The 16,789-nt window shown below is 34.0% G+C and overlaps 1 protein-coding gene and 1 long non-coding RNA gene across 5 annotated transcripts; one reads left to right on the forward strand and one right to left on the reverse strand.

Moving 5' to 3' along the window:
• Positions 1–1,072: 1,072 nt before the first annotated feature.
• On the forward strand, positions 1,073–6,632 carry LOC142612660 (wee1-like protein kinase). The gene is made up of 10 exons (XM_075784783.1): positions 1,073–1,350; positions 1,942–2,002; positions 2,091–2,157; positions 3,229–3,501; positions 3,660–3,727; positions 3,824–3,933; positions 4,004–4,044; positions 4,125–4,273; positions 5,035–5,382; positions 6,270–6,632. The coding sequence occupies exons 1-10, from the start codon at positions 1,130–1,132 to the stop codon at positions 6,363–6,365; spliced, it is 1,434 nt and encodes a 477-aa protein (XP_075640898.1). The 5' UTR covers positions 1,073–1,129; the 3' UTR covers positions 6,366–6,632.
• A 2,870-nt stretch (positions 6,633–9,502) lies between these two features.
• Positions 9,503–14,314, reverse strand: LOC142611787 (uncharacterized). Of its 4 annotated transcripts, none has more exons than XR_012840118.1 (8): positions 14,084–14,314; positions 12,942–13,071; positions 12,667–12,738; positions 12,467–12,508; positions 11,933–11,995; positions 10,124–10,238; positions 9,744–9,824; positions 9,503–9,644 (listed from the first exon to the last, which is right to left on the reverse strand). It is a non-coding gene; the product is annotated as an uncharacterized LOC142611787 (long non-coding RNA). The 4 variants fall into 4 exon arrangements; XR_012840119.1 differs by having other exon boundaries at positions 12,467–12,512; XR_012840117.1 differs by having other exon boundaries at positions 12,467–12,515.
• Positions 14,315–16,789: the final 2,475 nt, after the last annotated feature.

Below are 16,789 nucleotides of genomic sequence, written 5' to 3' on the forward strand. Positions count from 1 at the left end.
TGTTCCTTTTATAGAGAGTTAGAAGTGAGTCTACTTGTTCTGATCTACCATAATCATGGGTGATGTGGGTGGTTAATGGAGGAAGTGGGAAACATGGAGCGGATTATGAGGAATTCTCTCCACGTTTTAGGAATAATGTATCATGGTCTGATTACATGAAGTCTTATGAGAAGTTTATTATAGAATTCACCAAGTGTCTTTTGGTCGTCCATGTCCTTGTGTCATGGACGACCATCATGGAAGAGTATCAATCATATACATGATGCCATTGTTGGGATTCTCTCCTCTTAAGTTTTTATGGATGTGCTTTGATTTTTATGGAAGAGCACTATGAACGAACCTTGTAAACTTGAGTCCCATCAAGGCTTATTCTTGTAGCAATGTATTGGGTGCAAATTTACCCTTTTCTCTCTCACAAAAATATTTTACCACTTAACTATTAAAAATAATTTTTTTCAAAAAAACAGTAATACTTATTAGAACGTATACAAAAATAATAATATAAACATTTTAAACCAAATTTATAATACCATTAAAAACAATTGAATACAGTACAATATCCACTTGAGCTCAATTCATCAAAAATAGTTTTATAAAGTAGAAAAACAATATATTTTGGTTGAGAAGTCCAAGAAGGTACACGGATCTTGCCTTCTTGGAGTTTGCAGGTACCTTTGTCGGTTCAATTCTTCCCAACAATCCAACCCACTAATCCATAAAATTATCTTATTTCCCATACCCCACTAAATTTCAAAAAGCCCACAAACTTTTATTCCCCACTAAAACAAAAAAGTGAAAGAAAAGAAAAGCTTCCAAAGTACGCCACTAAAAAAAAAAACCACAAACCATAAAGCGACCGTCCGATTATTCCCTGATATCCATCCTACGGTCCAGATCCAAAAAAAAACCTGTTTCCACTCTCACCCAATCCCTACCCATCCCGCGCAATTCAAATTTCGTGCTTCACAAAATTCTAAAAATATTTTAAAAAATCACAAATTATCACTATTATTATTATAATTAATTAATTTTTTTTTATACTTTATTTCCTTCTTTATTTATTAACCATTTAAGCAAACTCTCTCTCACACACACACAGAGTTAGAGAGAGAGAGAGAGAGAGAGATTGATGAAGAAGATGAGGAGGCAGAATAATATGCAAGTGCAGGTTTCAGTGAATCATTTTCAGCTCAACAACAACCAATCATCTTCTTCCACGTCAGCATCTTCCTTCTCCGAGGCCTCTTTCTTCCAGAACCTTCTAGAGAAAGAGCCCGCCGAGGCGGCCGCCGACGATGCCTATCCCAATGCCGATGACAGAGACTTCATTCTCAGCCAAGATTTCTTCTGGTAAAAACATCGGAACTCAATATATCTTTTATCGTATTTTACATTTTTAAGAAATGGGTTGATCAAAAGTTTGGATTTTTAGGGTTTTAGTGTGAAATTTGGAGGTTGTTTGATGGCTTGATGCTATAAAGTGAAAATCGATGCTCAGGTTGATAAAATTTATTTCTAGGTTTTTGTATTTTCTGTTATAGAAATAAATTTTTTTTGAGTTTGTGTGTGTGTGTTCCTTTTAATGAATAATTAAATACACAATCTGTGAGTATCTGATTAAATTTTTTGATTTTTTAGGGTTTTACTTTACCTGAGAATAAAGTTAAAATTGATGCCCAGTTTGATTTTTATTATGTTTAGGTGCAATCTTTTTGAAATTTGGGGTTTTAATGTGAAATTTGGAGGTTTTAATTGATATTTAACTTTGTTAATTTTATGCCAGTCTGAGTAAATTCAGTGAAAATTGGAAATTTCGAAAGAGTGTTGTTATATGATGAATTTTGTGTTTGTTTTGAACCGACTTAGTAAGTATTTGAATTTGGGTGTTGATTTTTATTTTTTATTTTTTATATTGATTATGGCTTTTTGCTGAAAATGCAGCACTCCGGATTATATCACACCAGATAACCAAAATCTTCTGAACAGTTTTGATTGCAACAAGGTGATGTAAATGAAGGTGTGGATTTCATGTTTATTTACATTTTTATGATTAGTTTTTGAATTGAAGTTATTACATGTTGTTTTTGCAGGAAAACATTCCTTGCCCCAAGTCACCGGAGAAGCTGAATACTGTGAAAAGTAAGAGGTGTCGGCCAGGTAAGATTGGTTGTTGCTCTGATATTTATTTATTTATTTTGGTTGAATGTTTTCAGGTGAGGGAACACATTGAATTGCATCTATTTTTTTTTAAATTGTGATAATTGCCTGAGTTGCATAGCATGGGTATCTGCTATAATTAGTTACTTTAATGGAATTTGATATAACTGAATCCAAGACTATCAAGATGTCCATGTGTGAAACTTTCGAGATATCTAGAATTGAAATTCTAGGCAGATTTGGTTGCTAATGCAGGTTGTTAAGTTTGCATAGTGTGAGGCAACCTATATTCACGGTAACTACTGGTTTCGGTAATGGTTGAGATGCCATGGTAAAAAGGATTTGAGAGTGAAGGTGTCTCGTAGCAGAAGGTTTTGGGTACTAGTGATATTGCATTATTAGCTCAAATTGTATTCAATTTCAAATCAAGCATTGTTGCGGTACATTTGACTTTCCCTAAACACCATTTACTCACCGATGTAGTAGAACACAGATATTAGACAGCAAAGGGTATCTAGAATTTTTTGTAAGTGGTATCATGATGAGTGTATGTTCATTTGTATTGCACAGTAGAACTGAGATATTTTGGTTTTCTTGTGTCAAGTAGAAGTGTCCATTGTGAATGTGTATATATGATCAGAATTTAAATCATAATACTTATAAGAACCTGTTTTTTTAATCAACATCATGAAAATTGGAGAGAAACTTATCTGAAATAAACATTACCATGATGCAAAATGTGTACAAGTGAAAGTCATTTGGAATGTGTGCCATGAAATATTTAGTGAATGGAATGCTTTACAGACTTGGGCTCTTGACCTCTAGTTTGATGGACATGAACTGCAAGACATGTTGTAATTCTTGTTGTATCTATCCATCCCTAGCCAAAAGTTTCCTTTTCCTGGAAGCAGTTTGCTACCTGGAAGTGTATTTTGATTAACCTTGCAGCCAATGAATTAATGATTATTTCCTTTATATTCCATGATTTTCCACACCTTTATTTTTAAAGCCTTTTTAGATGATAAAGTCAGTGCCTCCCTTTTTGAAACTGAATATTTATGCTTTTCACAGATAGTATCTTGGTAAATCCTCTTAGTCCTACCTTGTCTGATCATCAACAAGAGGTGGAACTTGCAAATGATACTTTTGGTACTGATACCGATGAAGAAAAATTAGATAAAGCAATGATATCTGCACCACAGAAGATTCATAGTTATGTACCACAATCTGCAGTTGCCTTACGCTGTCGGGTTATGCCCCCTCCTTGCATTAAGAATCCTTATTTGATGGGTGCTTCAGAAATGGACATAGATCCTTTTGGAAATCAAAGATCAAAATGTGCAGGTACTACAATAGTTTTAGAGGCTCATTGCAAGAGACTTTGTAAAAATTTCCATCCATTTTTTCCCCTTTGTATTTTGAAGCCGTGGGATCAGACTGGCAAAAGTTTCTTTGAATTTCTTCGGCTTGAGGTTCTAATTGCATAATGCTGCAATCTGTAGGGTTTTTTCCGGGACTTATTGGTGGAGATGGCCTTTCACGCTATCACACTGATTTCCAAGAGATTGAGGTTCTTGTCTATATTACCACACTTGTTCTTTTCTAAGTTGTTAGCTTGATGTTTCTGGTGTTTATGTAACTTGTTAGCCTTTTGCTCTCTTTCCAGAAAATTGGTACAGGAAACTTTAGTCAGGTTTTCAAAGTCTTGAAGAGAATTGATGGTTGCTTGTATGCTGTGAAACATAGCACACGGCAGCTGCATCTAGACACAGAAAGGTAGCTGCATTATGCTTTTCATCTTTTTGGTCAAGTAACTTGCTTATGCAATAATATTTGCACTTTGCAGGAGGAAAGCTTTAATGGAAGTTCAATCTTTGGCAGCTCTTGGTATGTATGTGAATACTTCATTAGTATTTCCATTTCTGCTTAATGTTTTGTTAACGAGTTTCATGGTCATTACTATGCAGGGTCTCATGAAAATATTGTTGGGTACTACTCTTCTTGGTTTGAAAATGAGCAACTCTACATTCAGATGGAGCTCTGTGATCACAGCTTATCTATGAGTAGAACTTCTCAATTATTCACAAAGGTGGAAGTATTGCAAGCCTTGCATCAGGTTATATTCTTTCTGGGAATTTTGTGTACAAATCTCATAGTTGGACCTGGTAAGATACTATAAAAAATGTTGCACATGCTGTAGCATGAAGTCATTACAAGATTGACCACAACGACCATCATCTTATTAATTTTTTGCACAAGCAACATGAAGATGGCAGATAAGATTGAATGGTTTTAAACTAACCGGTTACCCTTTTCTTTAAAAAATATCAATTTTGGGTGCAAGTATATTATATGTAAGCTCCTTATTTCTTGTATGCAGTTCCTGGCTTCCTGTTGAATTCAAATTGTAAGATACTGATTCATGATATTCTTGCATTGATTAAACTATAAAGACACATGTGGTTACATTGGAAGCAAGCTAAATCATTGAATTTTGTAAAGAATTTAGAATTATGTATGTGGTCCCAATATAATCTGAAATGGGGTATGTAAGTTTTGGTTTTATATTAGAGGATGATAAAATGATATCAATCTTCTGCTTCCTTGATTATGTTTGAATCACTATTATAAAATGAATGCCACAATGCTATGGATTTCAAGATGGCATGCATTCTTGCATTTTATTGTTAAAGATAAAGATGGAATACATTCTTTTATTTTTATTTTTACCATCATCATTCATTTTTTTTTTCTTAATGTAAATTTCTATGAGGTATACAAGCTAACTTGATGCTCTATATTGATCCGAACATCTTTTGATGCTAGGAATTTTCCACTTCCATTAATATTTGCATTCTGTTACTTAAATGTGCACAGATTGCAAAAGCATTGCAGTTTATACATGGGAGAGGAATAGCTCATCTAGATGTAAAACCTGATAATATTTATGTCAAGAATGGTGTCTATAAACTTGGTGATTTTGGATGTGCAACTCTTACTGACAAAAGCTTGCCAATTGAAGAGGGTGATGCACATTATATGCCTCAAGAAATCTTGAATGAGAAATATGATCATCTTGACAAGGTTGATATCTTCTCCTTGGGAGCTTCTATTTATGAACTTATTAGAGGGTCGCCTTTGCCAGAGTCAGGATCTCAATTTTTAAAAGAGGGAAAATTGGCGCTTCTTCCTGGCCATTCATTGCAATTTCAAAACTTACTCAAGGTGCAAATTTTTGCTCTCTCTCTCTCTCTCTCTCTCTCTCTCTCTCTCTCTCTCTCTCTCTCTATATATATATATATATATATATATATATTGATAGCGCTGTACTTTTCTATGAAGCTGAAGAAATGTTGCTGTTGCTCTTGTTGTGTGTGCATGGGAAGTAGCTTTTGATATTTGTTATTAACATTACTTTCTAATGCAAGAATTACTTATCAAAATTATTTATAATGCAACAATTGCTTGCTCTTTCCATTCATCCCTCTATTTCTTTTGTGTTGGGATTACTTTTTATTATTGAAACTTGAAAGACTTTTCAATTTTATGTCAATTTCTGATTTGTTGAGGATCCATAGCCAATCCCAAAAGTTTGGGATTAAGGTTTGTTGTTGTTTTATGTCAATTTCTGAATAATGTTTTGGTATATGATGTAATTTCCTACTTAATGTGATTAAAAAATGGTTCCTAGTGGCTATATGCTAGTTTTAAAAATCTTCATTTTACTCAAATCTTGCAGTAAAAATAAAAATCACTGTATGTTGGTTGAAGTTACTCTTGTACTTTTTGGAAATATCAAGTAGTCCCAATGTAATATGGTATTCGAGAGATTTGAAACCAGAAAAATTGTTGATGAATATAATTGATTTTGCTATTTTCTGCATCTCTGTTCTGTTAAGAGGACATGTTTGAAGATACTGCTGGATATAGTTTGAGTGACAATTGAGTAGGCTTCTTAAGCTTTCGTGCACTTCCTTTATTATGTAACAAAAATGTGTTGTATAAGAAACTTTAGTGCGTGCATTATATATTGTTGCTGGAGATTGTTTTTGGTTATTGGGAACTTGCAACTGCATGGCTGATTTTATCTGATATTTTAATAATTCTAACAGGTGATGGTGGACCCAGATCCAGTCCGGCGTCCTTCTGCTAAAGAATTGTTAGAAAATCCAATTTTTTACAGGGTCCTCCCAAATGCAAAATCCTAAGTGCAGTCAGGATGATAGTTTGACAAGGACTTGAATGTTGTATGTGCAGCCATTTACAACCCAGGAAGAAGGGCGTAGGGTAGAATATTAATGCCCAATTGTTAGAATACTTTTCTTTAATATATGCTGTGTTTATGCACCAGTTTTCCCCCCTGGGTGCATATTTTGTAAAGTATGTAAAGTGGCAATTTTGAACAATGATGTATTATGATTTATGAACCGGAGGTATGCAATGCTAATGGAAAATTTCCTTTATTTTCAGTGTTTTAGTATTAATTTACTTGTTTAGAGCATTCCCATTAAGGATGCTAAAAATGCTAAAAGCTAAATTTTAGCACCAATACACAAAAAAACCCACTCCATTAAAGATTTCAAATGTCAAAAATTTTGACACACAGCTACAGTGAGCTGTTATCAATAACAGTCACTGTAGCATAACTCTTAAACCAAAAATTATTTTTCAATTCTTTCTTCTCTCAATTTCCTCTTCAATCTTTTCTCTTTCTCGTAGCTTCTGTTCCTCTCGTAGATTCGTCGATTGGAAACTTTAGAGCCCAAACACCCTTGGACACAAAATCCACTTCGCCTTTAGAGTGTTGTTGCCGATATGGAGGTAGAGTTTGATGGTGGGGTGATTTGATTTTGTGGGTTTGGGTTCATGGGTCTAGATTCTGTGGTTTGATTTCATGGGTTTGGGTTTTGATCGGTGTGGTGATTTGATTTTGTGGTTTGGTGGGTCTATGGTCTCTGATCGGCGTGGGCATCGGCGTTGAGGGGAGATCGGCGTGGGTCATCGAGTTGATTGGTGTGGTGGTCATTGGAATTGTGGTTTGGTTGTGATTGTGATCGGCGTGGGTTTGGGTTGTGGGTTTGTGATTTGGAATTGTGATCAGGGTGGGTTTGGGTTGTGGGATTGTGATTTGGTTATGATTTTGGTGTATGGTGGTCATGGTTGTGGGTGGTGGTGACAGTGGCAATTGTTGTAGCTATGGTGGCGTTGGTGGGTGGTTTTATTTATTTTTTTATTTATTTGTTTTTGATGGGTTGGTTGACAGTGGCTAGCTGTGGGTGTGGCTGTGTGGGTTTGCAAAGAAAGTGGTGGGTTTTCAGAGAAAGGCAGAGACACAGATACGAAGAGAGAGAAAGAAGAGAGAAAGAAACATACAGAGAATAAAAAAAATAATATTTAAATGAAGTGGTAAAAAAAAAAAGAATCTTTGATGTATGATGTATTATAAAATAAGGTGTTAAAAGCTAAAAAATAGTGTTTTGAGATGTTAAATGCTAGCAATTTTGACTCCCTTGATGGGAATGGTCTTATTGTTTACATTTCATTAGATATTGGAAGGCAAACTAGAAAGAGAGATTATGGACATTAGCATTTCAGACGCTGTTAATTAGTATATACCAGATTGAATAGATAAAACATTTATGCGGAATACGATTCTTGTTTGAGATTATTGGATTATTATTTCTGTTTTATTTATTTATTTTGTGGGTGTATTACAACCAAGTTATTGCACAACACACTAAAGCCTCCCTGTCTACAGCTTGAAATTTCAACCTATTAATTTGTTCTCTGTATATTTCCTCTGCGTACAATGTGAATGCTCAGTGCCCCCACTACAACAAATTAGACTTTTTTCAAGGGTCAAAACCCCTAAAAAAAGTATTAAAAAACCTTGAAAGAAGTTATTTTAAGAGTTTAACCGACCCTTGATAACCTTTGAAACATATACCGTCGAAAAAGAAATTTTAAGAGCCTTCGTGCCCCTCAAAACAAGTGCTCTAATCTTATTTTGAGGGTCAAGAGACCCTTAAATAACCTTTTACCAAGGTTTAAAAGATTTATACTTACAACCCTTGATAAATAAGGTTATTTAAGGGGTCTCTTGACCCTCAAAATAAGATTTTATTTTATTTAAAAAAAAAAAACCACAATCATGCACTATATATATATATATATACACATTCATGAAGTTAGACATGGTAGCAAGTGGTGGCAAATTGATGCCAACTATAAACCTAGCAATTGATTAAGAAAGCTTAAAACAAGAAATTAAAGGACTGCACAAGAACCCAAATACACAAAGTGAAAAGTATCAACAATCCTGTATGATCAAACAATCATTAGGGAAGAGAAGCATTTATAAAATCCCCCCGAAAAATTTCAATATACCATAGCTTTAACAGACACACAGGTCTAGGCCTATCACTTATCAGTTTAGCAGAATCAAAAACTACACAAATCCCTCAATGATTATTATAAAGGTATGAATCTAAGACGTTTTGTGGGCTGGTCTTGGATATGTATATCCTCCCCTTGTTTATGGCTGTGCTAGCCTTGCTGTCCAGCCCAGGAAGAACTTGTAAAACAATCAATTGCTTGTGAGCCATATTGGAAAGAACTTGACAACATCACTACAAAACTCTTTAACTAATCAACTTTCCTTTATAATTATCAAAAACTATTCAAAATTTTTTTAAGTCAAATAATTACTATCATACTTTCCCTTGTAATTCAAAAACTATTCAAAAGTTAATTTTAATAGTTATATATGTTATCATATATGCACACAACCAAACAAACAATCATAATTTACCAACAGGAACATCATTATTTGTCATAACCATTCTAACCTTGTTGTGGATGATCCATCTATTATTAGGCTTTCGTTAAAAAAAAAATTAATGATGATGTTAGAATTTAGAATTATGTAATTAAATAATTAAATTTATCATATATTAATAGTTTTAACTTTTGTAATAATAGGTAATTTAGACTACAAGAGATACAATTTATCATGACTTAAAAGTCTCAAACCCCAATAAGGAAATATATATAACAGTAATAGTAGAGTTTGGATCTATGTCTTGCATTAGCATTGTCCCAATGGTGCAGAAATACTAACGACAGATTCTTTTTACGAGAAAAATGATTCTATCCAAAGAGCATGACATGATTTTAATTAACAATAAAGAAATTGAAAGTTATACGAACATTTTTCTTGTCAGAGGTACTAATACTTCAAGAATGCCTGGACCATAAAATTCCCGTAGCCAGCCAGAGAAATAGCAAATATGATTCTAAAATGCAAAAAATAAAGTAAAACTTTAACCATATTAAACAATATAGATACAGATAGAAACTTTTTGATTAATTTTTGACTTCTACATTTGTCAAGCATCCCTCAATTGTACGAACAACATTAGTTTGCCCCTATACTCTAGCTACATCAAGCGGAGTGTGACAATCATCATTCCTCACCAGAGCATTTGCTGAAACATAAATCATTAGACTAGGTTTGTCAACTTGTGACAAAATAATTCTTATTACAGCAACAAAGACATAACCCATATCAAAAGTTTATGACAAACCTCCATGGGAAAGAAGCAACTTAACAGACTGTTCCAAGCCTCTTTTCGCTGCATGATGTAAAGGAGTACCCGCATGACGCCCTATTACAAAAATAATTAAGAAGATTGAATTCAACTTGCATGTTCATAGTAGCATTACTGGTTAAACTGCAATACAAGCTTAACTTATTACCTTTTTCAGTTATTAGTAGTATTATTATAAATAAATCATTACTGATTTATGTATCAATGTTTGATCAAATTAACATGAATAGCCTTGTATGTGTTATGCAATAAGATAACTGACTTACAATATATGACCCATAGCCAAATAGCAACTATCATTTGTAACATAATAACCAATAACCCATTGGACAATGTAAGTACTTTCACAAGCATACCGGGACGATAAGCATTGACATTGGCACCCAATTCAACTAGAGTTTTGGCAGTATCAAACAATTCATGATTCATGCACGCAACGATGAGGGGGGTCTTTCCTTCTCTGTTGATCCACTGTAACAAAAAAAAAACTCAGTCTCAATGAAAACACACACAGGAAAGCAATTGTATACAGCCTTGCACCAAATTATCAAGCATTAGCTTTGACATAAGAAGTATTCAGTTTGAGAAGACAAAATTAAGACATCACTTCTTTGTGATTGACATAGAGGAAATACACTTGATATCGTCTCAACTTATGTTCTTAAGAACGAAGGAAGAGGTCTAAATAATGGGAAGCAGAAAGCAAAGTACCTTATCAATTTATTTATAAAATTAAGCTACAATTCAGCTTTGGGGCATGTTATTCACTTCAATTCAACTTTCTTGTTACTGCAGCCTGGCCTATTTTTTGTCTGATTATCTAAACTGTTTCAGTGGCTTTCAAGTTGTCCAAGAGAAAAACTGATGACAATCAGCAAATGCTTCATTCAATACTTTACGGAAAGAAGGCTAAGGTGACCTACCAACTTAGTTTCTTGGTATTAGAAAGGAACGAAAACAAGGATCTTCAACCTAGTAAGACACTGGCCATTTATGATATGAACTACTACAACCAAGACCAGTCCCAAGAAATTTTCAACCCTAATCCCTCAGGACCCATCATTAATTCAGGAGATTATTGAATTATCCTTCACAGAAAAGAACTTACACTGAACAATGCTTCCTAAAAGGCAAAAGGTTCCTTAACTGTGGTGGCACAGTCACAAAGACAAAGGTCACATTAGATGTAGATAAGGCATATGAGGCAAATTAGTCTCCAGTGGCAAGGGCCAATTAATAGAATGAAATCAGAAATTATGAAGCATACTTTGTATTTAATTCTGTACTGTAGAGCATGGACTCTATGTCAAATATATGTATTTGTGCTTTCTTTAATAACAAAAAGTGATATTACAGATCTAATGGCTAGGCATAGTTATATGCAGGACCATGAAAACAAATAAAACATGAAACCTATTAGTTGCGAAATAGTCTCTACTTATATAGTCTTATGTAAACTTGAAATTGAGTGTGCTTCAGTTGTAACATTAGTTGTGCACATCTTAAATTCGGTTCATGTTCCTATAATCAGGAGGCCTATCCTAAATAGAGAAGGCAGATTAAGGCAGAGTTAATCTGCCTAAATTGCCATTCAACAAGAGCATAAAAGGCCATTCAAATATTTAAGGGCACATGCACTTGCTGCTCATATAGCCGTACATTATAGTAATGACATCATTTAAACTATATGCATAAACTTGCCCAAAATATCAATGTGCACATTTTCCTCGCAACTTTGAAGTATCATACTGGATCTCTACGGTTAAGGAAATTAGTACCATTTACAAAGACACCATTGGTCTAGAATGATAGATCCTAACTAAATGGTAAAAACAGGAGGTACCTAGTGCACAAAGCTCCCAATTTTGTGGGGGTATGGGAGAAAATGCTCAATAATTTCATTGTGTTGATCAAAGTGAAAGAGAAAAAAAGGTTTTCATTCGAAATGCACAAAAACGAAAAAGAAAAGCGATAACATATCAGTGTGACACAATTTGATCATTACCTATAAGCTTGAAACTGTGGTAAGCTAGAAATTTATAGGTAGTCTACTTTGTTAGGAAAATCTAGACCAATCTTTAAAAGGCCAGTACAAATTAAATAATTAATGAACAGATGGTCTTGAAAAGATACATGAGAATCCCTCAAATAATGAAGGTTATTACCAGACAGCTTTATGATACAATAAGCTGTAGAAGAAGCCTTCGAAATTAGTTCAGCTCAAAATACTGAAACAAACAAAAGTGAAACATAATTAAAAAAATAAAAAAAAAAATAAAAAGTAGAATATACTGTCAAAGAATACAAGATCAGGTGACATATTATAAAGAGATTTATTGGAATACTGAGTATGCCAAAAGTACTAAGAGCAGCTTTAACTGATTTTAACATTCTACAACATTTAGATACTCATCAAAACTATAAAGGCAATAAGAGCAGCTTTAACTGTCAATGCTTCCAACAATGGCACAAGATGTATAATTTACAAATTCATTAAACAAGCCAGATTACTTCAGAGTAAGTAACTCTTAAAAGAATAAATGATCGTTGAAGACTAGTGTTTATCTATTCCATTAACAATACATATTAGGACAGAAAGAAAACCAATGCTTCACAAGTCCTCACAAATATTATGAGACTAGCAAATAAAACATAAACAAACAGTAACTCATTTATATATATACAGGGTCAATGCTTACTCTATAAAAGTTGACCTGAGAACAGGCCCATAGTGGCTTGTACTGCCTTCTTGTAAGAGACAAAACGCAGGGTGAGACCAATAAATTTAGTTTACACACACACACACATATTTAGGTTGAAGATCCTTCTAAAATCCAATTACTCCAAAACCAAATAAACAAATACACATTTCGTTCAACACACAGATAAAGGAACTTACAGCCTAGTGAGATCCAAGAGATTAGTCACAGCAGTAGGGAAAGGTCCAACGATCGAAACCGCGTAAACTTCTCTGCAAAAATTGAATCCAATTTGGCTCAAAAACAAGCTCCTAATTACACAATCACATTCTACAAAATTCGAATAAAAAAAAAATCATCAAATTGTGAAAATTCCGAAAAGAGACAAAGAAAGAATCAATATTAACATAATTCTATAAACAAACACACACAAAGGTTCAGATCAGTTCTGTATGAAGTGTGCTAATGACCTCACCTTTTGCCTTTGCCTTAGCCTTCAGTTGATCATTCTTCAGCTTCCTTTGACGGAATTCCTCAGTGCACCTTGAGGGCTGGACATGCTCCACACGCACATGGATCCTCTTCTTGATTATTCTGTTACCCACCTGCATTCACATACAAGCATTCCAATATAATTTGAAACTCTTCTAACATCCCTAGACATATGGTCCAGACTACAATCAACAACAACCATTTTAAATAGTCACAAAGTGACCGGAATGCAATTTGACTAGTAATGATCTATTGCACAATGGAGAAATGAAGGAGCAAGAAAACAATAACGAAGTTAGACCCACTACCACTTAAGTTGGAGATTCAAAGTTGGGGGTCCTAAATTAAGTGAGTACGCTGCATTGTCTAGACTGCCACATCTTGACATAGGCAAATGGAGTACGATAAATTGTTCTCCAATAGCAAATCTTAAAGCTGCAACAGTAAATAAATTTAAGTGCAAAGCAGCTTCATCGGGTCATAATAGCACAATAAAAAATCATAACAGAACCATTTTGGACCAATCACAGCCCCTACTGCTCTAAAATCAATAAGAACACATGTATGCGAGGGCATCAGCTACACAAGATAATAGCAGAAAATCAGAGTGATATCTCTCATAAATTTCAAATCAACCAAAACCACAAAACCCAAAATATCTGTAGTCAAGGACAGATTACAAAACCATTTTACACCAGCAAATCATCAAACACAGCGCTGCAACACAACACCCAGAAATATAAACCACAATTTCTAAAGAAAACTTGCCATAATTTTATAATCATATATTTCAAATCAAACAAACCCATAAAACCCAAAAATCTAAAGGACTATTTCTGATTGCAATCTGTTAAAGTTCACATAATCGCACTCTTTCTTCTTCTTTTTTTCTTTAATTTTCTAGTAGGTTCGAGAACTATAGCTTAGGAATCACAATGAAAAGAGGAAAACCTAGCATTTGATTTGACAGTTATGGAAATTTTTAGTGAGAAATGAAACCCTAGATCAATCGCATTACAAGTAAAACGAAATGTGAAACGAAATCATGGGGAAATTGATGAAAAAGTGTGGGTAAACCAAAAATTCAAAAAAATCAAAGACGAAATTAGGGTTTGTGATTCGTACCTAATCGGAGCTGAGAAACGGTGATCGTCTAAATCGGCAGAGAGATGAAGAGTCACAAAATGGAGATGAACTCGTACCTAATCGGAGCTATGCGATTACGTACAAAATCTCCATGATCGACGAGCTACGAGATCTCCATGCTCTGCGATTTCTACGCTCTGAGAGTGATAAGAGCTCTGTGTATGATGCCTTGTTTTAATATATACACATTGTGTAAGCTATGTGTATAATAGGATAGGTTAGTTAATTTGTTTTAAATTTATATAATACGGCTATAGTTTTAAATTTAGTTGCGGGCTTTTTGCAAGGGATGAAAATTTTGTTGTGGGCTTTTTTCAAGGGCTAAAAAATTTGTAATATTTTACCAAGGGTTGTTGGCTGAAAAAACTGGTGAGTTTTTTTTTTTTCCTATTTATTTCATGGGTGCTTTTAACTTATTTTGAGGGACCAAATAACATTTGAAATAAAGTTTAGTAATAAAGTCCTCTACATTTTTATTTATAGGTTGTATCGACAGATTTTAGTAAACCCTCGATAAAAAAGGGTTGAAATAACTACACTTTGTTGTAGTGCCCGTGGTTCAGATGTATTGGGCCACCTTTGCTTGGGCTGGACGATGTTTACTATTTACTAGGGAGTCTGATTTGTTCGGTTCAAGCCTGCATGTGAAAAAACGATAATTGTCTTTACTTACAGAGTAATGATATTCACATGTTTTATTACACACTCATTGTATACACACGGCTACATGGACTGAAATCAAAACATGATTCGATTTAGAAAGAGTGTATATGGGGGCTAAATTTGTTGAATAGTAATTTTTTAGAAAATTTTTGGTGAATAGCATGCGGCTGATGTTAATTAGTTATGTAGATTATTTTTGAAACTCGAGTTTGTCAAAATTGAGTTCCAATCTAAAATCTAGTTTAGCAAACTCAAGGTTCAACTAGTCTAGATCTGACGTGGAATTATAATTAAAAAATAAATCACGTGGAACTTGAGTTTAGTAAACTCGAGTTCTAGCCCGGTCATGGAAATACTTTGTGGGAAATGAGAGTGCATTTCATTTGGCTTGAGATATGGAAGAACCTTATGTCATACATATTATCTTTTTCTATTGAGAGCCACATAGAGGACACCAAATACCAAATCCCATTGAAAACTCAACTCGCAATTAGGCTTCAATAGAGTTAATTGAGAATCATTTCTTCCTGGGCTAACAAAGAAACTAATGGCTTCTTAGTGACATTAACTTCCTACTGGTACGTTTAACAGCCTGGAACTTGAGTTTACCAAACTCGAGTCCCATGTGTAATTTTTTTTTAAAAATTCACATCAGACGACTAACAATTAAAAATCGAGTTTTCTAAACTTAATTTTAAGGTGGAACTTGATTTTAACAAACTTGAGTTCTAAAAACAGTCTATTTAACTAATTAACTTCAGCCACATGCTATCCACTTAAAATTTTTCTAAAAAACTACTATTTAAGAAACGTTGCCATGTATACAGAGTGTACACTCACTATAGTGAGTGTGTAATAAAACTTTCCATTACTTATATTTGGTTTTTGCTAGGTTTGCAGATATTGGAAGCAATGGCCCGGTGGGCAACTGAGAGTAATCAATGAAACTTTTCATAGTGTCAGATTAAATGATTAATTTTCAAATAATTTAAACTTTTTGGGATAAATAATTATTTATCATTAGTCTCACAGTACGTAAGCCATTTTAGCATTCATTTGACCAGTCACAGTACATACTACATACAATATATGTATCGTTTTCCTTCTTTGATAATCCACAATCCCTCAAATCCATGCTTTCAATGATTGCAGACTCTGCATTTGATGATGGCAGTGACATATACAACTGGTTGCATAAATTAATCAGCATCTGCTTGGGACCGTTTGAAAGGAAAAAACCTTTTTACGTCCTACAAATAAAGAACAATGCTGTCTAAACTCAAGAATCATTCCAAAGCTGTTTATGAGGATAAACCAAATTAAACAATCCATAAGTAGCACTCTTTTGTGTCTTGACATGGTTTTAATTAAAGGATAGTCAAGGACCACTATTTTTCTAAAGTATACGACAAACATTTTTCCCTCAAAAAAATATAAACAATGACAGACATTTTCGATGCCAAACAAAGTACACGTTAATAATCTGTCTTAGGGTTCAAATGTTCTTGTTTGACATGCATATTTGCTTTTGCACCACAACTGCGACAGTTGAATAGAGCAAACAAAACAGGACAACCTATGTGCTCTGTTTTCAACCAATAATAGAAAGCCAGAAAGCTACTTGCATGTGGTATCTTTCAGAATCTCTAACATGCAATCAGAGACAGCCCAACAATTGCTATCAAACCTAAGATAAATATTTGATCTTCCTTAATTTATTGTAAGTACCATATCTTAATCAGTAAATTTCCAAACCGAAAGAAAAGGGAAAATACTTTATACAAGAAATGAATTACTTTCTTATTGTTGGCCGAATATTTATTAACTTATTGGTGGCTTACCTTTGGAAGCCTCTTCGTTGCTTTTGGAAGTAGGTGTTAGGGTTAGCAAAACCAACCAATATCATTACCTTTTAAGTGTTAGGGTCAAATAGTTTGTGTTGGCAAATCCAAGTCAAAACACATTTTTTAATGTATTTGAGACTTTTGAGTCTTAGTTTTTAGTGTCCTTAAGTATATTGAA

The sequence above is a fragment of the Castanea sativa genome, chromosome 10 (genome assembly GCF_040712315.1).
Source record: "Castanea sativa cultivar Marrone di Chiusa Pesio chromosome 10, ASM4071231v1".
Lineage (NCBI taxonomy): Eukaryota > Viridiplantae > Streptophyta > Magnoliopsida > Fagales > Fagaceae > Castanea > Castanea sativa.

What these genes read in the sequence shown, in the direction of transcription:
- LOC142612660 (XM_075784783.1), top strand. Translation starts at nt 1,130, where the DNA reads ATGAAGAAGATGAGGAGGCAGAATAATATGCAAGTGCAGGTTTCAGTG. An exon ending in TCAAAGATCAAAATGTGCAG is followed by an intron (nt 3,502 to 3,659) that starts GTACTACAATAG and finishes TGCAATCTGTAG; the next exon opens with GGTTTTTTCCGGGACTTATT. An exon ending in CTGCATCTAGACACAGAAAG is followed by an intron (nt 3,934 to 4,003) that starts GTAGCTGCATTA and finishes TGCACTTTGCAG; the next exon opens with GAGGAAAGCTTTAATGGAAG.